This window comes from Choloepus didactylus, chromosome 1 (genome assembly GCF_015220235.1).
Source record: "Choloepus didactylus isolate mChoDid1 chromosome 1, mChoDid1.pri, whole genome shotgun sequence".
Taxonomy (NCBI): Eukaryota; Metazoa; Chordata; class Mammalia; order Pilosa; family Megalonychidae; genus Choloepus; species Choloepus didactylus.
The window spans coordinates 191592532-191614634 of NC_051307.1; the positions used below are offsets into that span (position 1 = coordinate 191592532).

Genomic DNA, 22103 nt, shown 5'->3' on the forward strand with positions numbered 1-22103 from the left:
TAATTTTTATTCTAATAACATAGATAGACCTAAAGTTTCCGCCTTTTAACCACATTCACATAGATAATTCATTGTTGTTAATTACACTTAATTACATTACACTCACAATGCTGTACTGTCATCACCACCATTCATTTCCAAAATTTACAGTCAACCCCAAATAGAAATTCTGTACAAATTAAGCCTTAACTCCCATTCCCTACCCCCAACCCAGCCTCTGATATCCCATATTATAGATTCTAACTTTATGAATTTGCTAATTCTAATTATTTCATATCAGTGAGATCATACAATATTTGTCCTTTTGTGTCTGGTTTATTTCATTCAACATAATGTCTTCAAGATTCATCCCTGTTGTCCCATTAACCAAAACTTCATTCCTTTGAGATGTTGAATAATATTCCATTGTACGTATATACCACATTTTGTTTATCCATTCATTAGTTGATGGATATTTGAGTCGCTTCCATCTTTTGGCAATTGTGAATAATGCTGCTATTAACATTGGTATGCAAATATCTGCTTGAGTCCCTGCTTCCAATTCTTTGGAGTTTATACCTAGAAGAGGGATTGCCCAGTCATATGGTAACTCTATGGTTAGTTTTCTGAGGAACTGCCAAACTGCCCATTTTACATTCCCACCAGCAGTGAATGAGTTCCTATTTCTCCACATCCTCTCCAACACTTGTAGTTTTTTTTTTTTTTTTAATAGTAACCATTTTAGTGGATATAAAATGGTATCCCATTGTGGTTTTGATTTTCATTTCCCTAATAACTAATGAAATCAAGTGTCTTTTCATGTGCTTTTTAGCTATTTGTATATTCTCTTTGGAGAAATGTCTAGTCAAGTCTTTTGCCCATTTTTAAATTGGGTTGTTTTGTTTCTTTATGATTGAGTTGCAGGATTTCGTTATATATTCTGGATATCAAACCCTTATCAGATACGTTGTTTCCAAATATTTTCTCCCATTGAGTAGATTGTCTTTTCACTTCTGTGATAAAATCTTTTGATGCACAAATGTTTTTAATTTTGATGAGGACCCATTTAGCTTTTTTTCTTTTGTTGTTTGTGCTTTGGGTGTAACATCTAAGAAACCCATTGCTTGACACAAGATCCTGAAGATGTTTTCTTCTAGGAGTTTTATAATCGTATTTCTTATGTTTAGGTCCTTGAACCATTTTGGGTTAATTTTTGTATATGGTATGAGATAGGGGTCCTCCTTCATCTTTTTGCATATGGGTATCCAGTTCTCCTGGCACCATTTGTTGAAGAGGCTGTTCTTTCCCAAATGAGTGGATTTGGCACCCTTTTCAAAAACAAATTGGCCATAGATGTGAGGGTCTATTTCTGAATTCTCAATTCAATTCCATTGGTTTCTTTGTCTATCCTTGTATCAGTATCATGCTGCTTTGACCACTAGCTTTGTAATAAGCTTTAAGTTCAGGAAGTCTGAGTCCTCCAACTTTGTTCTTTATCAAGATGGCTTTGGCTGTTTAGGGCCCCTTACCCTTCCAAATAAATTGGATAATTGGCTTTTCCATTTCTGCAGAGTAGGCTGCTGGAATTTTTATTGGGTTGTGTTGAATCTGTATGTCATTTTGGATAGACTTGACAGCTTAATATTTAGTCTTCTAATCCATGCGCATGGGACGTCCTTCCATTTATTTAGATCTCCTTTGATTTCTTTTAACAAGTTCTGTAGTTTTCTGTGTATAAGTCCTTTACATCCTTGGTCAAATTTATTTCTAGATATTTGATACTTTTAGTTGTTATAAGTGGAATTTTTTTCTTGATTTCCTCCTTAGATTGCTCATTACTGATTTTTGCATGTTGCTCTTGTATCCCGCCACTTTCCTGAACTTGCTTATTAGCTCTAGTAGCTTTGTTGTAGATTTTTCAGGACTTTCTAAATGTAGTATCATTTCATCTGCGAATAATGGAAGCTGTACTTCTTCCTTTCTGGTTTGGATGCCTTTAATTTCTTTTTCTTGCCAAATTGCTCTAGCTAGCCCTAAGAAACGATGCTGGATTTTATCAAATTCCTTTTCTGCATCAATCAAGATGTTCAGTGGTTTTTCCCCTTCTGTTTGTTAATGTGGTATATTACATTAATTGATTTTCTTGTGTTGAACCACCCTCGCATACCTGGAATAAAACCCACTTGATCATGGGGTTTAATTGTTTTAATGTGCTGTCGGATTCGATTTACAAGTTGTTTTGGTTTTTTTTGTTTGTTTCTTTGCAGATTTTTGCATCTATATTCATTGGAGAGATTAGTCTGTAATTTTCTTTTCTTGTAGTATCTTTATCTGTCTTTGGTTTTGGCTTCATAGAATGAGTTAGGTAGTATTCCCTCCTCATCAATTTTTTTAAAGGGTTTTGGGCAGGATTGGTATTAATACTTCTTGGAATGATTGATAGAATTCACCCATGAAGCCATGTCCTCCTGGGCTTTTCTTTGTTGGGAGGTTTTTGATGATTGATTCAATCTCTTCTTTGTTGGGAGGTTTTTGATGATTGATTCAATCTCTTTTCTTGTAATTTTGGTCTTTTGAGGTCTTCTATTTCTTCTAGAGTCACTGCCAGTTGTTCTTATGTTTCTAGGAATTTGTCCATTTCGTCTAGATTGTCTAGTTGGCATACAGTTGTTCATAGTATCCTCTTATGATCCTTATTTTTGTGGGGTCAGTAGTAATGTTCCCCCCTTTCATTTCTGATCTTACTTATTTGTATCTTTTCTTTTTTCTTTGTCAGTTTAGTTAAGGGTTTGTCAGTTTTATTGATCTTCTCAAAAAAACAACTATTGGTTTTAATGCCATTGTTTTTTTATTCTCAATTTCTTCTCTAATCTTTGATATTTCTTTCCTTCTGTTTGCTTTGGGATTAGTTTGCTCCTCTTTTTCTAGTTCCTCCAGGTGTGCAGTTAAGTCTTTGATTTTAGCTCTTTCTTCCTTTTTGATGCAGGCATTTAGGGCTATAAATTTCCCTTTCAGCACAGCCTTTGCTGCAACCTGTAAAAGTTTTGATACATTGAGTTTTCATTTTCATTCGTGTGGAGATATTTACTGATTTCTCTTGCAATTTCTTCTTTGACCCACTGATTGTTTAAGAGTGTGTTGTTTAACCTCCGTATATTTGTGGATTTTCCAGTTCTCAAATTTATTGAGACTTGTTTTATGACCCAACATTGGTCTATTCTGGAGAATGATCCATGTACACTTGAGAAGAATGTATATCCTGTTGTTTGGGGGTACAGTGTTCTGTATTATGTCTGTTAGGTCTAGTTCATTTATCATATTATTCAATTTCTCTGTTTCCTCATTGATCTTCTGTCTAGATGTTCTGTCTGCCGATCTTCTGTCTAGATGTTCTGTCTGCCGATAAGGGTGGTATATGGAAGTCTCCAACTATTATTGTAGAGGTGTCTATTTCTCCCTTCAGTTTTGCCAGTGTTTGCCTAATGTTTTTTAGGCACCATGGCTAGGTACATAAATAATTATGATTGTCTTTTCTCCTTGGTGGATTGACCTCTTATTAATATGTAGTGTCCATCTTTATCTTTTGTAACAAATTTTAACTTAAAGTTTCTCTTGTCCAATTTCAGTTTAGTTACCCCAGCTCATTTTTGGTTACTATTTGCATGCAACACTTTTTTCCCTCCTTTCTCTTTCAACCTGTTTGTGTCTTACATCTAAGGTGAGTCTCTTGTAAACAACATATAGTTGGATCATGCTGTTTTATCCATTTTGGCAATCTGTGTCTTTTGATTGGAGGGTTTAATCCATTTACATTCAGTATTATCACCGTAAAGGTAGTACTTACTTCAGCCCTTTTGTCTTTTGTTTTTCCCATTTATGTTTCTGGATATTCTAAAAATATTTTCTTTGTGGTTTCCCTGATGTTTGTATTACACAACCTACATCCACATGCTATTAATTTGAAAAGATAACTTAGTTTTGGTAGCATGTATGTTCTCTGCTCCCATATCCTTGTTTCCCGTCTATGTTGTTTTTGTCCCACATTACCTCTTTATATTTTGCTTGTTCATTATCAGGAAATATGTCTTTTTCTTGTTCAGTTGTATTCTGACTCTTACAGGAATTGAAGGGTCGAGTTGTATATTAAGGATACAGTACTGTTGGGTTTTGCATTTACCCTTTTAATTACCTTTCCTGAAGATCTTTCTTCACACTACTCCAAGCCACTCTCTCCTGTCTTTTCCTTTCAACCTCAGAACTCCCTTTAGTAATTCTTGTAGGGTAGGTCTTTTGTTGATGAACTCTCTGTTTCTGTTTATCAGTGAATATTTAAAGTTGCTCTCAATTTTGAAGGACAGTATCTTAAATATATCATACAAGTGCCTTTGTGCCTCCATGGTTTCTGATGAGAAATTGGCACTTAGTCTTATTGAGGATCCTTTGTATGTGACAAATTGCTTTTCTCTTGCTGCTTTCAGCATTCTGTCTTTATCTTTGACATTTGACATTCTGGTTAGTATGTGTCTGTGAGTAGGTCTATTAGGGTTTATTCTGTTCAGAGTATGTTGTGCTTCTTGGACATGTATGTTTATGTTTTTCATAAGAGTTGGGAAAATTTCGGCCATTATTTCCTCAAATATTCTTTCTGCTTCCTCTCCCTTCTCTTGTACCCATCATGCTGTCACTCAATTCCCTAAGACACTGTTCAATTTTTTTGTATTCCTGTCTCTTCTTCTGACTGTATGATTTCAAGTACCCTATCTTCTAGTTCACTGATTCATTCTACCTGTTCAGATTTGATGTTATATGCCTCTAGTGTTTTTTTAATCTCCAATATTGTGCCATTTATTCCCATAATTCCTCTTATTTCTTTTTAAACTTTTAAATTCTTCTTTTTGAATCCAGTGAATGTCAGCCTGTTTCCTCACTTCCATTGATGTAGGTTAAGATCCTTATTTAGCTTATCGTAGTATTTGAAGTTCTGCCCAAGGGAGTTCTGCCTGTAAAGAGTTCTGTCACCACTGTAGTTGTTTTGATTTGGTGCTGACATTACTGGGCAGAGTCACCTGTCTTTTCATCCCTTGTACTTGCTCAGGCAATTGCTTGAGGAGCTAGGACAGCCTGCCATCCTGGTTTAAGTCAATCATGTCCTTGGGTGTCACTCACAGGGTTTCTCTGGTAATACAGAGTCCCGCTGAACCTAGCTTATGGGTCCAGTGTTCTCAGCAACAGGCTGCTCCTTGCTCCTGACTTACCTTACCCATTTGACTGCTCTCTGTTGGCAGTTGCGTTTGTGCATGAATGACCATCCTAGAAACACTCCTGTTGGTCAGTAGCAACCTAGGTCCAAGACAGTGGCACCTCTCATCTCCATTGGCAAAGACAGACACAGAGCACCTGATCAGGGCTACAGAATCTGTCCCTGTAAGTCTGATTTAGCAGAACCATTTGGGGTATTCTATCCTAGTCTCAGGAGACATCATAGAATGGGGGATCTTCATATTTATCCGTTGGAATGGTACAGAGTAATGGGCAATGTTTTGATGACCCCTCCAACCCCTACACAGTATCAGTCACTAGAATTCCTGTATAACAGGACATTGTTCAACCATGCTACCAAATACTGCAAAGAATTTAACCAAAATTGTATTTCAGAAGTGATTACTCTCTGTTTAGGGGCCTGCTTTTTAGCAGTCTTAACAATACTGTCTACCATCGGAGATTATTTTGTGTTCTGTATTGGGGTTGATACAACTCGGTGTTTTCTCATCTGCTTTCAGCTGTGTGCAAGTTTGGATTTGGGACTTCTCCCTTTCCTGTTGCAAGTTGCCCAGGCTATGAAGACTTCCAGCTCATTATCTTTGCCATCCTTATCACCTTTAAGTTGTTTAATGACTGCCAACTATGAAGTCTCCCAAAGCCCTTTTCTTCTATGGATGCATGGTCAAGGATCTAAGGGATTGAAGCTTTACTAACAGCTTTGTCCCCTAAGAGTAGCCTCTTATCCTGAACAGTTTTGTGTTTTGTGTCCCTCCTTGTCCCTTCTCCCATGAGATTGCAACAGTTGTCTCACACAACTTGCTGAAGATCTGCTTGTGACATTAATCCTGACAGTTTCTTTGCTGGTTAGTCTCTTGGTTCCCTTGTGAGCTAGTTGGTATTGGTGATTAAGCCACTGATGCTCTTGGCAGCTTGCAGGGGAGTCTTCTAGTATGTGTTCATGTAATTAAACATGTCCAGTGTTCTAAAGCCCCTCCAAGTCATAGGGCAGCCAGTAACGTTCCTGAAAGGCTCATTCATTCAAGCATCCTCTAAACCTTCAGGCCCTCTATGGTCATCTCTTCTTTGATGCTCTTTGCCAACTTAATTTCATGCACCAGCACCTATAGTTGCTTCCTCCTTGGGGCCATTTTCTTCCCCCCAAAGAAACAAAGTTTTTATCTTATTCTTCAAGTTACCACAGTAACTAGTAGAGAACACCAAACATGTTGAGTGCGGATGTGAGGTGGCTGATTCAGCCTGTCTCTGTCAGACTTAGTGTGCTCAGCCCTAATTTGTGTGCCTAACTTTAGGTTCCTTGTTAGTTGACTCTTCTAAGCCTTCAGAAATTGTCAAAATTTCAAACATTAACTCTGAATGCTGAGGGTTCACATTTTATAACTGATATTGAACTTGAGGCTCATATGGGAAATGTCTAAGGTCACAGACAGTGAGTGGTACTCCTGGGATTAGATATTCTTTATTTTGACTCTGATGAGTAGAATCCAGGAAACCAAGCAGGCCATCAGGAACCCAAAGCCATGAGAGAGGCGGCAAGGTGGAGGTGTGACCCAGGGCTCCAAAGGCTTGCTGGTCTGGTGCAGTGCTTGTCAAACTTAATGTGCATCAGAATCTCCTGGAGAGCCTGTTAAAACAGATTGCTGGGCCTTACCCCAAGAGTTTCTGCCTCTTTGAGTCTGGAGTAAGAACTGAGAAATTATATTTTTAGCAAGTTCCCAAGTGATGCTGATGCTATGGGGACCACGCTTTGAGAAGCACAGGCCTGATAAAGACTGCTTTAGCTGCTTTCAGACTCCATTTTCTTTAGTAGATAATCTGAGCAGGACTAGCATGCAGGACTTTTTATTAGTAATCAAATGGCCAGGTAGAGAGGATAAAGGCAGTTTTGCTCAGAGGTTTACCCTGCTTGAGCATGCACTGTTGCCTTTGGTCATTTCAGCTGTGGTCTTACTTGTCAGCAGCCTTTATTAGAGGCAAAAGTACAGGTTGTTAGAGGAGTGTGTTTGACAACATGGAGTCAGGGGAAAGGCCAAGTACAAAGCACAGGAAAGAAAGAACTTTTTGGCAGACGTCTCACCCTAGCTTTCTTTTTTCCCAGTGTCTTTCTGGCAGTTCTGATGGGACAATTCGCCTTTGGTCCCTTGGCCAGCAGAGATGTATAGCAACATACCGAGTCCATGATGAAGGCGTGTGGGCTCTGCAAGTCAATGATGCCTTCACACATGTGTATTCTGGAGGAAGGGACAGGAAGATTTACTGTACAGACCTAAGAAACCCGGACATTAGGGTGCTAATTTGTGAAGAAAAAGCACCAGTTCTCAAGGTATGTCATGTATTTTAGTTTTATAATTAAGACACACATTAGTCAAATATAGCAAAATCTTTATTAAAACATGGATCAACTGTGGGGCTGTGAAAAAGATATCTCATCATGGGTAGAACTTGACAGTCCAAAGAAAAGTGGTGGACCTGTCTGGAAGGAAAAGTGTCAATATTAGATACCTGGGGGGACCATGCTGGGGCGGTTTTGTGTGTTGCCTTTTTTATTTTTTTTTTTAACATTTTTCAAAGTCACCCTTAAGAAGGAATTGTGATGACTTTTTGGGTTTGTCAGAGATACAAGGCTCTTCCACTGGTGAATTCTAATGAGATCATCCCACATTTGCTCCTGAGGTTGCCTGGCTTTTCTAACCTATCCCTAAGAGGAGGAATATGAGGAATTAAGGTAATCTGTGAGGAGGCAGCAAAACAGAGTTAGTCAGGAAATGTGTACACTGCTTCAAGAATAGGTAGAGTGCTCCTGAAGAAGAGGAAACAAATTGGTTCACACTGAAACCATCACTGCCTCAAAGTGGTCCTGATAATCAGGATCTCTGGTAAAGGGTACCTGAGGAAGTCTTTAGTAGCCATCCATAGTTATGCCTGCTAAAAGTAAAGCCAAGATGAAAAAAAAATGGCCAGTAAACATACAAGATGCTCAAACTCAGTGATAATCAAGGAACTGCATCTTAAAACAACAATACATTTCCAAATTAAAAATGGAAGCATAAAGATAGCACTACCCCCTTTTCTCAGAAACAAGGAAAACAAGAACTGCACATACCCGTTGTTCCAGTTTGCTAAAGCTGCCATTATGCAAAATATCACAAATGTATTGACTTTTATAAAGGGGATTTATTTGGTTACAAATTTACAATTCTAAGACCATAAAGGTGTCCAAACTAGGGCATCAGCATGAGGATACCTTCACTGAAGAAAGGCTGATGGTGTCCAGAACAGCTCTGTCAGCGGGGAAGATGTGGCTGGCATCTGCTGGTCTTTTGCTCCTGGATTCTGGTTTCAAAACGGCTTTCTCCAGAATGTCTCTGGGCTTCTGTCTTTCTTAGCTTCTCTCTCTCAGCTCCTGTGCATCCTTGCTTATTCTCCCAGAGCATTTCTCTCTAAGCGAATGGGGGTTCTCTCTTCTCCAGGGAAAACTCTGGGTTTCATCTCTTAGCTTAGCATCTCCAACTGTCAAGTCTGCCTTTCTAAGTGTCTGTGTCTGCATTGGCTCCCGAACTCCCTTAAGTACTCCAGTAAACTAATCAAGACCCACCTTGAATGAGTGGGGTCACACTTCCATGGAAGTAATCTAGTCAAAAGGTCTCATCTGCAGTTGGGTGGGTCACATCTCCATGGAAACAACCTAATCAAAAGATCCCACCCATAGTAAGTGTGCCCCCACAAGATTGCATTAAAAGAACATAGCTTTTTTGGGGGGACGTAATAGATTCAAACTAGCACACCCATTATCTACAATACTGACATTTGAAATCCCTCAGCACAGTAAAGGAGGAGGACTGATAAAGGCAATGGAAGTCACATTAAAAATTGAGAGGATGCCTATGGCCTAAGAGATCAGACAAACTGATCAAGTACAGTTCTTTAAAATAGGTAGCATAACCTAAGGAGCAAAACCAGTAATCCTTTAGGGAAGCATGAGAGTTGAGGCTGAATTAAGAATCATACAGACACAGTCACACAGATATATAGAAGGCAGATTGATGGAGAGAGACAAGTGGAGGAGAAACACTCTGCGTTGTGAATTCTGCAGCTGCCAGAATCTTTTGGCTGTGGAGAAAAGAAACTAAAGAACTTAAGTTCAGACATAACCATGGGTTATGAGGAACATCACTTTGGACCTGTAAGGATTCTAGTTAGCTAGAAACCCAACGTTGTCCCCACTCCTCCAGAAACCTGAAATTTCCTGGTGCAGGAGGAGTAGTGGGTAAAGTAGAGTGATTCTTTTTGTGTAATATATACTTGTGTGCGTATGTATGTGTGTATGTGTGTTTAGTATTTTAAAAATCTGAAAGAATGCACACTAAGCTGTTCATGTGTCCTGTCCTCAGACGACGGGTGAATTACAGTGTACTTTTTACTTTTGCCATGTTAAAATGTTTTTTTACTACAAATATTTCCAGAGGAAAAAGAAATGTATTTCCTAGTTATTAAAGAAAGCACATAAAAACCAGACTAGCAAGACCAAACAGTTATGGGAAGTCTTCATCCTTTTGGCTGTACCCAATGGCTTCCTTAAAGAAACCATAGGTAAAACTTTTAGTCACTATTTTTTGGTAAGAAGTGACCCCTATTACATTCTTATAGGGCTGTGAATTCCTTAGTAAAGAAACTCCACTCTTCTGTTCACACCTGGCTTTTAACACATGCCCTGATATAATCAACAAGCAAATGCAAATGCAAAATTAAGGAGTTGAAGTTAATACATAGCTAGTCCTCGCAATTCAGAAGAGTTGATGTTCCACAAAGTAACATTTTTGTGCTTTGTTTTCAGATGGAGCTTGATAGATCAGCTGATCCCCCTCCTGCAATCTGGATTGCAACAACCAAATCTACGGTAAATAAATGGGTAAGCAAGCCACCACTGTAGTTTGCTAAGCTGCTCAAAGCAGATACCATGAAATGCCTTGGCTTTTACAATGGGAATTTATTAACTTAAAAACTTAACAGTTTTGAGGCCATGAAATCAAGTAATCATCAAGGTGATAACCTTCTTCCTAAAGACCAGTTGCCAGTGATCTGGGACTCTTCTGTTACATGGCAGGGCACATGGTGGTGTCTGCTAGTCTCTCCCTTATCTTCCAGGTTTTGTTGCTTCCAGCTTCTTGTCTCTGTGGTTTTCTCTCTCTCGGTCTGAATTTCATTCTCTTATAAAAGACTCCAGTAAGAGGATTAAGACCCACCCTGAACAAGGTGGGTCACATCTTAAGATCCTACTCACCAAAAGATCCTACTTACAATGGGTCCACACCCACAAGAATAGATTAACTTTAAAAACATGCTTTTCTGGGGTCCATACAACTTCAAACCAACACAGCAACTGTACACCTGGCCAGGGTTTACACATGTGTTTTGCTATCACAAACCTGCCAGACAGCAGTAGCAAATGCTCGATATGACCCCTACTCTCAGCCTGCTTTTGGACTGTGGCAAAAATCTGAAAGCCCCTATGAATGCAGTTGTGAGTTGTGAGCCTAAGGACTGTACTAAAATAAAGGTAACAATTGAAATGAATTGCTTACCTCTGCTCAGAGCCAAGATGGACATCTGCTGTGTTTTGACCAGGCACTGTTGCCCAATAAACCAATAAACGTTAGTACAGCTCCTGGCCGCATGAGGCTGCATTTGGAAAAAAAAAAGCCCAGGTACCAGCACAATGGGGAAATGTATCAGGGTTCTAGTTTTTCTAAACATAAGAGAAAGCAGAAAAGTGTGCTTTCAAGTTCATTTCCTTTTTCTTCATGGCATGGGCAACTGGGATGGAAATAAAGCACAAGCAGAGAGAACTCTTCAGAAGTTCTACTTGGATAACAAAGGAGAAGGTGTTTCCATTTATTCCTGTTTTTGTGCAGGTTAGGTAGTCTTTCTCTGTACTTGTAAAAACTGTTCTGTATTTAGTACAAATTTCAATGTGCCAATTTGAGATCAGTCTAACTACCTGGAAGAGTACTTATTTTGTGCCCAGTTTTCTCTTCAGAAGAACAGCATTTTCCCTTCTCAGTATTTATTCTTTTTAAATGATGGTAGACAATTGTGCTCCTTATAACTAAGTATTTTTTTTGTTAATGTTGTGGTTGTTGGGATTTTGTTTGTTTGTTCTTTAACTTTATTTTTCTTGCCACTTTAAACAGATTCATAAAGTTGTAGATTATAAAATTATTAAATATAACAAATTTTGTTCCCTTAGACATTGAAGGGAATTCATAATTTTAGAGCTTCTGGAGATTACGACAATGACTGTACAAATCCTATAACACCCCTTTGTACACAGCCTGACCAGGTTATTAAAGGTAAGGAAATTGCAATGTATTATACGTTTTATTGAGGTTGATCATAGTTACTTGGAGATTGACTAAAATAAAGGAGATGACCTTCCTTTAAGTATAAATCTGATGTCAACAGAAGACTAATATACTGGGTTGGTTTGTTTTTAACAAAAGAAAAACTTATTTTTAAAAATGCTATTTTGTGACTTTAAAAAGTGAGCTTTCTTGAGTTCATCTTTTTTGACATCAGAATGATCATGGTCATGAAGCCAACAGCCACTTTGCAGAATATGTAGGATTTGATGATGTCTTTTGGCACAAACCAGAAAAGTCAGACCTGGTCCTGTAATTCTACAAGCCACAACTGGGAGTGGCAAAAACAGGATATGTTTAATATCAAGCATGTGGGATTAGAATCTTGTATGTGGCATTCATCTGTAGTTCATAGATGTCGTGCTGTTACCTTTAGAATAGAATATTTATTTAGGAAGCGTAAAAGAGAAGGAAGATGAGAAGCAAGAGTTAATAAGAGATGGGACTAATTCACAGGTCTCCTGTCATCATTTGGGCTTTTCCCAGTGGTTAAAACTGTTTGCTCTCAACAATTTTCCACTGTTAGCCCTTTGAAGTGAGTTGTTCTTTTAATTTATAATCTATTACTAAAATCAGACAGTTTTTCTCTGAATATTTATAAATGAACATAAGTAATTGATTGGCCTTAAATTGCCTGATATATGATTATATAGTCTTCTGGTTTGTCTTTTCCTTTCTGGTAGCTGGTATGGTTATGTTCCTGTTACCTTCCAGTTGACAATTGTTGCCATACTGTGAATTTAAGTGTAGAAGGATTCTTTTGCTAACTGTGCTCTTTTTTCCTTTAGGAGGTGCTAGTATTATTCAGTGCCACATTCTTAATGATAAAAGACATATATTAACCAAAGATACCAATAATAATGTGGCATATTGGGATGTTTTGAAGGTGGGTATCTTTTTGGATTGCATGGAAGTCATTGGATCATGTACCCCCTTTATGTAAAAAAATACAAGATAACCAAATAATAAATATCTAAATTAAGATGTAGTTGCAATAATACATTATTTGGGCGATTGGATACCTTCTTATGTGAGTATTTGATAAGGCCATAGTTGATCTCTTTAACACCTACACTATTTGAATGGAACCATTTTCTCTGGTTAATATATTGCAAACTGTGTTATATGCTGCTTGCCTTAAAATGAGTACTGAAGTTTCTCATTCTCAGCACTATTGACATTTTGGGTTAGATGATTTTTTTTTTGCAAGAGGGAGGCTGTCCTGTGCATTGTGGGGTATTTGGCAGCATCTTTGGCCTCTGCCCATTAGATAACAGTAACATCCCCCACCTCCTAGTTGTGACAGTAAAACATGTTTCCAGGCATTACCATATGTGTGGCGTGGAGGCAGGGAAAATGGGGCGGCAAAATCACCCTTGGTTGAGAACCAGCAGAGAGCACAGAAGTTTCTTAGGACTTACAGCCATTATTGTAAGCATCAGTTACAACTCTGGGCCATGATACGATGCCTCCTATGAGACAGTTGAAATGCATTAAGCCATTAACCACATTCTAAATAGCACTGGAGAATTTGTAGACATATTGAAAAGTTAGTCTGCTTTTATAGTTCGGAATAATGTCACTTAGTGTTGTTAATATATTTGTTCATTTGGTCAAAAAATATTTCCTGGATTGGATGAAAACCGTGTACAAAGAACTATGTTAAGGGCCTTAGAGGATGAATATGTACCATATCCCCTTCTGGTAGGAGGGACAAGAACGGGGGCATGTGAAAGCCTTATAGAAAAAGAATAAACAGAGCATAGGGTAGATTATGGACACGTGTGATCACTTATACCCAGAGAAGTCAGGAGAGGAAAGATTCATGGTAGAGAAATTATTTGAACAAGTGCTCCGAGGATTCTAGCAGATGGGGAATGTAAGGACATTTCAAGAAGAGGGGAGTGAATGACAGAGGCAGAGAGAGGGAAGATATATGCTTATCCAGGGCAAGGTGAGCAGTTTTATTTAATAGGAGACTAAAGTATAAGGCAGTAGTAATCGTATGTAAGGTATATGGATCAAAGTTGAGATTTAGGTCATTTCCCAGAGTCTTGAATTGCAGGCCCCAGAGTACTTTCTTTGCTATTCCCTGAAGAATCTTGGATGATTTTAGAACAGGAAAATCCCATGTTCAGAGTAGTAGTAGTACATGTAATGAGAAACTGGAAGCTGGGAGACAGTTGTCTTAAGTATAATGATTTGGGGATCTAAAGGAAGAGATGGATGTCAGATATATTATAAAGGAAGAATTGAAAAGACCTTGTGTTTTGATTAGACTGCAGGTTAAGTTAACCTTATCAAATAACGATTAAGATAAACAAGTTTCTTACTGGAAAAGGGGGACTGTCTGAATAGACACCTTAGCTTGACTAGCACTTTCTCTTCCTTTGAGGCAAGTCTCATTATGACACAGTTACTCGGTGAGCATGGTCTCAGAGTAAGAGGCCTTGTTATTTGAATGAAAAGTTTAATTGCAGCAGGCTCCAAAAGTCTGGTTAGTTTTTCTCAATAATAGTGATATGCCGGTAGAGTGGAGGAGGGGGGATAAAAACTCATGTTTACGTCATAGAGGGGTCCCAGAGGGACTGGGAAAATCCACAGCAGCCCTAAGGACCTTATCAAGCAGGAATTCTTGATTCTTCATTTTGGTATTCTGCCACTAAAGTAGCCCTCGCTCTGTCCTGTGGCTGGGCTTCACCTCATGCTGGTCAGCACCTGATGTTATCCAGAATTTCTAAGAGAATATGATCAGGCCAGGTACTTTTTGAGAACTGACCTGTCACTTTTTGGCCAGTAGGCCTGATGTCCACTCTTGGTCTAATGAGCTGAGGCCTGAGTAGAATCCTACTGTCTGAATGGGAGTATGTTCTATTTAGATGGGATTCTGAGCTGGTATGCACTATGACTGACATTTTAGTGTACCTGGCAGCTTCCCGTATTCAGACACTGGACCTTGAAGTTTTGAGATAAATGATCAGGTATAATTAATATGACATTAGACATAAACTCATTAGTTGGACAGAGTGGCATTCTATCTTGGCTCTGCCAGTTACTAACTAAGTGATCTAGGGAATATGCTGAACCTCTCTAAACCTCTGTCCTCATTCCTAAAATGAGGGTGCTATCTATTTCTTGGTGATGCTGAGGGGATGTTTGAGAAGTAGTTCACACAGTACTTGACACATAATAGTTAGAGGCTTTTGCAGTGATAGAGTTGAAAGATTTTATTAGTCTGGATTAGGGTGGCAACAAGGGGGGTGGAAAAAATAGAACAACTAGAGAAATATTTATGATGCTTTATGGTACAGGGGTATGAAAAAAGGGAAGGAGCAAGGATTAATCTTAATTCCTGTATGGAACAGTTTGGTGAATGGAAATGCCATAGGGAACATAAGAGGAAAAATGGGTTTTGAGGGAAAGCTGACAAATTTGAGTTTATATGGGATATCTGGCTAGAGGTGTCTGGTGGACAGACAGCTGTACGATCTAATGCAGAGGTGAGAGAGCTTGAACTGGAGAGAGAGGTTCAGTAGTCATTGGCTTGTAGACTACAGTTGACCCCATGGGAAATGTCACAGTTTCCGAGAGACATGTCTAGACTTAGAAGAGAAGAACCCTGCCATCACCCTTTTAGAAATTGGTGAAGAAAGAGGAAGCCACAAAGGTGTATGATAAAAAGGGGTAAGAAAACCAAGAACTAGCTGAATGTTTCAGAAAGCAACCTGTGGTTAGTGCCATGAACCTGCTGAGAATTCATGGAAGATAAAGACTGTAACATGCATGTGGATTTAACCAGTATGAGGGTAGTTTCTGCGGAGAGCAGACTCCAAGGAGTCCTAAAACGAAAGCAAGATGGAATGGTTGAGTAGTGATTAGGAAGTGAGAAAATGGAGAATTTGAGTGCAGATTAATCTTTGAAGAAATTTTACTTTAGGTAGGGGGAAGGGGTGCACCAAGAGATGGTAGCTGAAGAGGATTAGGGGTAGGAAGGTGTGGGAAAGGTTTTGTTTTGGTGTTTGGATGTTTTTGAGATGGGAGATACTTGAGCATGATTCATTGTTTATGGGGAGAAGCCAGAAGTGAAGTGGGGTAGATAATGGGGCAAGAGTTCCAAGAAGCATAAAGTGAGGGGATCCAGAGTGCAATAAGAAGGGATATAATGGAAGCAGAAAGTTAAGGGGTTCTATCAAGGCTTCTCTTTATTTGAGAAGCAGGAGTCAGTCATATGCTAAGGATAATAGTGGAGGTGGCAAGCTCCAACATGTGAGAAGAGTAAAGATTTGACAGAGTTGTCATGGAGAACTGACTTTGGAAACAGAAGAAATCCCAGGCAGCATTAACGATTCATTTGAGATTGGAAAACATGTGGTTAGATATGAAAGTATTGTCAAGGGATTGATAGACTACCATGTCATATGCGTGGCCATGTGGATGTTGATGTAGTCCAGGATTAAAGCAAGGACTTGAGAGGGACTGCACTCGTTGAGCCAGGCCTCAAGTCTTCAGCGAAAGAGGGAGAATGACCACAAGGTTGCTAGATAACAGTGAGGAAAAGAGGTACAGTTTACTGCAGCTAAATAACATGAACCTCCAAGAAATAGGAATTTTACATGGAGGTGGTAGAGTACTGGTGTCCATGTGGCACCGGGGAGCTGTGGGACGTGAGAATAAGCAGTTTCTTTTTGAGAGGCCTACTGACAAAGAGGGAACCTCAGGAAATAGGTTGCTGTTAAGATGAGGAGATGGAGGAAACATTCTGTGAAATTATTCAGGATTGAGGTGAACTGTAATTGGAAATGCCATTTGGTGCAGAAGTTCAGGACATACTTTTGGGGAGTACACATATTTAGGGAAAGAGAGGGAATAAGGGAAGGATTATAGTGGTCAAGAAAAGGAAACTTCCAAACTGCTGCCTGTATTATAGCAGTTGTCTGAAGGTAGCTTCACAGTTCTCTTCAAGTAAGTGCTCAATAACCCTGAGAATTAAATTCAAGTGTATAGGTCATCAGGGATAGAAAGTAGGCAGAGATTGGGCAACTGATGATTAAGGAGTACAGAATGTTCAATAAGGTTCATTGTAAAGGTTTGGAAATGAATAGCACAATACTGTGTGAGGTAGCACAATACTGAAGTGTAATTAACAAAGCAGAGTGTGAGTATAGTTGAAAGAGGAAGGTTCGAGTTGTGTATGTCACCAGAAGGAAGGCTAGAGGATAAAAACCAGGACTGTATAACTTAGCGAAATCCAGAGTGGGCAATGATGGTGGTTGATTATATAAATATAAGAGAGTTCTTACATGAAATAGAATAAACGTATACCGTTACAAGATGTTAATGGTATTATATGGGAAAAAATACAATTTATGTAAACTAAGGTTACAGTTAACAGTAACATTGTAATATTCTTTCATTAATTGTAACAAAGGCACTATACCAAAGCTAAATGTCAATAATAGGGAGATACATGGGGTATGGAATTTTTTTTCTTCAAAAGAAATGAAAATGTTCTTATGTTGACTGTAGTGGTGAATGCATAACTTTGATTATACCAAGAGCCATTGATTGTACACTTAGGATGGATTGTGTGGTTTATGGATAAAACTGTAAAAAAAAAAAAAAAAAAAAAAAAAGGAATTGTGAAGGCAGATGGGAGGTGGGCTTTCCAGGCAGAGGGAACAGCATAAGCAAAGGCATAATATATAGTGCTTTTAGGGAACAGCTAGCATAGTGACTGAAGTTTGTGGGATGGTGGGTATAGTAGGAGATGAGGCTGGAGGTATAGAAGGGGGTGGGGGGCAGATCATGAGGATTCTTGTACCTCAGCAAAGGAGTTTGGCCTTTGTCCTGAAGGTGATGCCACAGATGGCTATGAAGTGCGAGAGTGACCTGATCAGGTTTGTGTTTCAGTTCCTTCTGGGAGCAGTGGGGAGGGAGCAGGCTGAAGGAAGGTGTTGATGGAGGCTAACTTAGCACAGCCCTGAAAGGCATGCACACAGAGATGTGAATTGAACCTGCGTCATGCAGATGGAATATTTCACTAGGGAAGGGGACACAGAAAGGAGACTGCAGTAAACACTCTGTGTAACAGCATCATTTCAGGGCGGACAAAAGCAGAGGAGAATAGCTTGAAGGAGATGATATGTGCACATTTGCCTAAAACTCTGAGTCACTTTGCTCTTCTTCATGACAGTTTGCTATGAGTTGCTCTATCTAAGAAACAAATTTTCCAATATATATTATAGATACCCTGGCAATAAGCCACTGAAATCACTGTTTTTGGAAAAGAACATTAAGATTTAGGGGGAAGGCCAGGGTTTGAACAATCTCTCAGCCAAGTGCTAGTTGTGTGATTGTGAATGGAACACTTAGTGCTTCTGAATCTCTGTTTTCTCATCTGTAAAATGAGTGTAACATTGATATGATTGTTGTGAGAATTAAATAAGTTCAGTATTTGTAAAAATGCTTAGAAGTTTTACTAACATAAAGGAGACCATTCCCCAGCATCAAAGGAGAAAGTCTAATGAGCTAAAGACTTTAGAAATTGACCACAAATTAGACAAGTCAGTTGTCTGAAAAGATGAATGATAGGAAGTCCCAGAGTCCAGGCACACCTACTCTAAAAGATAGACATTTATTTGATTAATCTTGATTCTCATTTGTTATTGCAATGAACATTTAATAATAATAATAATAATAATGTAAGTGCTCAATAACTGTTGCTTCTTCCTTGGAAATTTTTTGCTTAAAGTTTCATTTGACATTGTTTCCAGAGAAGTGTATCATTGTAACAGTCTGAGCAAAATTGAATTTCAGTTTTCAAAGGGGGAAAAATGAGTGTTTTGCATTTTTGAATTTAAAGTTTTAGTAGCAGCATTTAATTATTTAAAGAATGCTTTAAGATAAAAATAATTGACCAAATTATTTTTGAAATGTATTTTAGAATCCATTTTATTTCAACAAATGTGAAAATATATAAAATTGTGAATAGCAAGGTCATAATCAAATCAGTTTTCACCACTTGATATTTATCATACTTTTTGATGTATAGGCATGTAAAGTTGAAGATCTGGGCAAAGTGGATTTTGAAGATGAAATTAAGAAAAGGTTTAAAATGGTGTATGTGCCAAATTGGTTCTCAGTAGACTTAAAAACAGGGGTAAGTTAACAATTGATATTTGTGTAATTTGGAATAGTCAAAAAATTTCCAAGTATAGCTCTTACCTAAGTATTATTAGTTACAGAGTCCTACATTTTTAAGTGTGAAAGAAAAATGTTTTTCATGTTAATGCTTACAAAATGCAGTTTAAATGCTTTTGGTAGCCCAGTAGACTGTATTGTAGGTGCATTGAATTACATGAAACACGGTTTGGTTCCTGAATCTGTGGCTTTGTGTTTTGAACAAATAGTACAAACAAATAAGGGCTTAGGGACCTATTTAGATAATGCGTTTGAGTGAAATGCCACTTACAGTTTTTTTCTTTTGATAGATGTTGACTATTACTTTGGATGAGAGTGACTGTTTTGCTGCTTGGGTTTCTGCGAAAGATGCTGGCTTCAGCAGCCCTGATGGGTCAGATCCAAAATGTGAGTTTGTGTCCTTCCTTCCCTTCCTCTCTCTGAAAGAGAAGGTGGATCTGGGCTTTTTTTCTGCTATGTACTTATCATTGTAATAGTCCTTTATATTTTGTCAATTATATCCTTGGTCTGTGTTCTCATAAGAATGTGGCATTTGGAATACCAGATGTGTCCAAACATAGTTTTAGTGGCTTGTTGTGGAAATAGACCTATAAAGAATGCAATTCCTGTTTTTGTTCCATGTTGTTTTAAACAATGGTTTTAGCTGAACAACTAAATATAATATCTCTTTTTACCCCATAACATCACCACTTTAAACATTCTAAGATAAAATTTTAACAGACTTGGCAAAATCTCTCAAATTTTGATTTTAAACATAATTGGCATTGTGTTAAGAATTTAAATCATCAGAATATATGGAAACATCAATTTTATTTCTTTCCTTCTATTTTTAGATAAAAACTAATCAGCTCTCTTTTCCATTTCTTTTCTTTTTATTTAACTTCATTTGCAGTGAACTTAGGAGGACTTTTACTCCAGGCACTCCTAGAATATTGGCCTAGAACACATGTGAATCCAATGGACGAAGAAGAAAATGAAGTAAATCATGGTTAGTGTTTTTTATATTACAGTATTGATTAAAAGTTGCTTAGAAGTAAAAGATTCTTAGGCTGTTTGCTCTTTTAAACAACGCTTTAAGCATTTGCTGAAATGTGACGTATTAAATCGTTGTGGTGGTGCTCAATTTATTGCTCTCCACTCCACATCGCAAAGTAAGCATGTGCAACTAGTCTTACCCAGCCAGGCTTAATTGAGAATGAGATTCCAAGAGAGCAGACTACCTTCTGAAGTCCTGATACATGTTACAACATGGATGAACCTTGAACACATCATGTTGAGTGAAATAAGCCGGATGCCAAAAGACAAATATTGTATGATCTCACTGATTTGAAATAATTAAAATAAGCAAACTCATAGGGTCAGAATCTAGAATAAAGTTTACCAAGGGATGGGGTGGGGATAGGGAATGGGAAATTGGGGTTTGAAATGTACAGGGTTCCTATTCGGAATGATGGAAGTGTTTTGGTGTTGGTGGCACAGCATAGTGAATGTGATTAATGGCACTGAAATGTATGTCTAAATGTGATAGAAGGGGAAATGTTAGATTGGGTATATATGGTAACAGAACAAAAATTTTTAAGAATCTTTGTAACTACACTACACAAACAGTGAACCCTAGGTTAAACCATGGATTATGGTTAATAGTACAATTATAAAAATGTGCTTTTATCAGTTGTAACAAATGTTCCACACAGATACAGGATGTTAATAGGTTGGTGTATGGGAATATCCTGTATTATATACCTGATTGTTCTGTAAACCCACATTTTTTCTAATGAAGAATTTTAAAAAGAGCATAAACCCTGTATATTCAGATGACCTATGTCCTTAAAAGTTAGCACCTTAGCAGGCTTGTTCCAAATATGTTCCTCAGTATGATTTACCTCTAAAGCTAGTTCTTTAGCTATGTCAGAAAACCAAGTTTGTCATTGTGTAGCCCGTTCTTCATGTTAGCCATAAATGTTGGTATTGCCTAGCCTGATAGTTTCTGCTGATCTTGGCTCTGAATGTTTGAAAAAATCAGATTTCCAACTCAGGGTAAGTGTACAAGTTTTTGTGAAGAATTAATGTCAGTGAGGACGTTGAAAAGGTGTGTGTGCTACAGGCAGTGATAATAATGTCTTTGGACAGCAGAGGAGATCATGTTTTGAAGGTTATGAGTTTGGGTCAGTCTGATTAAAGCAAGGGAATAAAGAACTTAGAATTACAAGCAACCTATAGCTGATGGAGGAGTCATATCACCTACGGAGGCTTACTCTGCTGAATATTTTCTGCTGACCACCAAGAGTGGGCAGTGATGACAAGGACCTTGTACCAGGGACTTCGTTCTGCCTGACTGATTCATCCATAATAGTTTTTGGAGTTTATATCTCTTTTGTGAGGATGACATGCTTCCCTGAAAGCCAGTTTTTCTTTTATGTCACCTGGCCCACTGCCCTCCCTGTCAGAATTGTACAGTGGACCGTGAGCCAGAGAACCTGTAATGGGACGATTTCTCCATAATGGGTCAAGAAAGCTAGATCTGGTATGGGCTCTGCTGCTTATCAAATGTGTAGCTATAGGAAGGTCATTTTCCTGTTCTGTCCTCTGTGACACAACATGGTTAGGATGATGCTCTCAAGAGGCCCAAAGAGACAATTAAGATTAAGTAATAATTTTAAAAGTAACATTAAAAACAAACAAACAAACAAAAACAAAAAACAAAAACAGTAGTACAGTCAGCATCCCATGGATCCAGGCTGTAAGTGGAGAGAGTGAGGAAGAAGTTACAGGATACCCTGGATTATCCTTAAAACAAAACTGCCAGGGTAGATGCAGGGCCTGCCTGCCCACTTCCGCAGCCAGAGCTCAGGACACTGCACGCTCCACCTATCTGGTATTCTGTGGCACCTGCACTGGGTTAGGCCTCTCTGGATACTGAAGAGTTGCTTAGATGCTTGTTGAATAACTCAAGTATACAGAGGCTTTAGCAAGTAGCAGGTGGGCTTAATAAAGACAAATGGGCCCCGGACCCTGTCCTTCAGGGACTGACTGGCAGTGAGCTAGGTCAGAGAGCTGCTTACATAAGTCACCATGAGATAAGATAGATATGTTGGGTGCTGTAAGAGAGATCCCAAAGATGCTATAGGATTTCACAGTGTGGAATTACTTCCAGTATGATTAGGGAAGTGTTCATGAACAACTTGGCCCGTTAGTTGGGGGACAGTATTATCATTTGTAACTGCA

At 38.5% G+C, this 22103-nt stretch overlaps 1 protein-coding gene across 3 annotated transcripts in view; it reads left to right on the top strand.

Moving 5' to 3' along the window:
* Positions 1-22103, top strand: part of WDR48 (WD repeat domain 48) — a 50275-nt gene that overhangs the window by 19317 nt on the left and 8855 nt on the right. For 2 of the 3 annotated variants that reach the window (XM_037847499.1, XM_037847505.1), the window contains 7 exons: positions 7358-7582; positions 10094-10168; positions 11507-11609; positions 12467-12564; positions 18730-18837; positions 19169-19265; positions 19771-19866. In XM_037847499.1, coding sequence (XP_037703427.1) covers positions 7358-7582; positions 10094-10168; positions 11507-11609; positions 12467-12564; positions 18730-18837; positions 19169-19265; positions 19771-19866 — 802 coding nt within the window. The remainder of the gene's footprint in view (positions 1-7357; positions 7583-10093; positions 10169-11506; positions 11610-12466; positions 12565-18729; positions 18838-19168; positions 19266-19770; positions 19867-22103) is intronic. The other variant, XM_037847503.1, reaches the window with a different exon arrangement.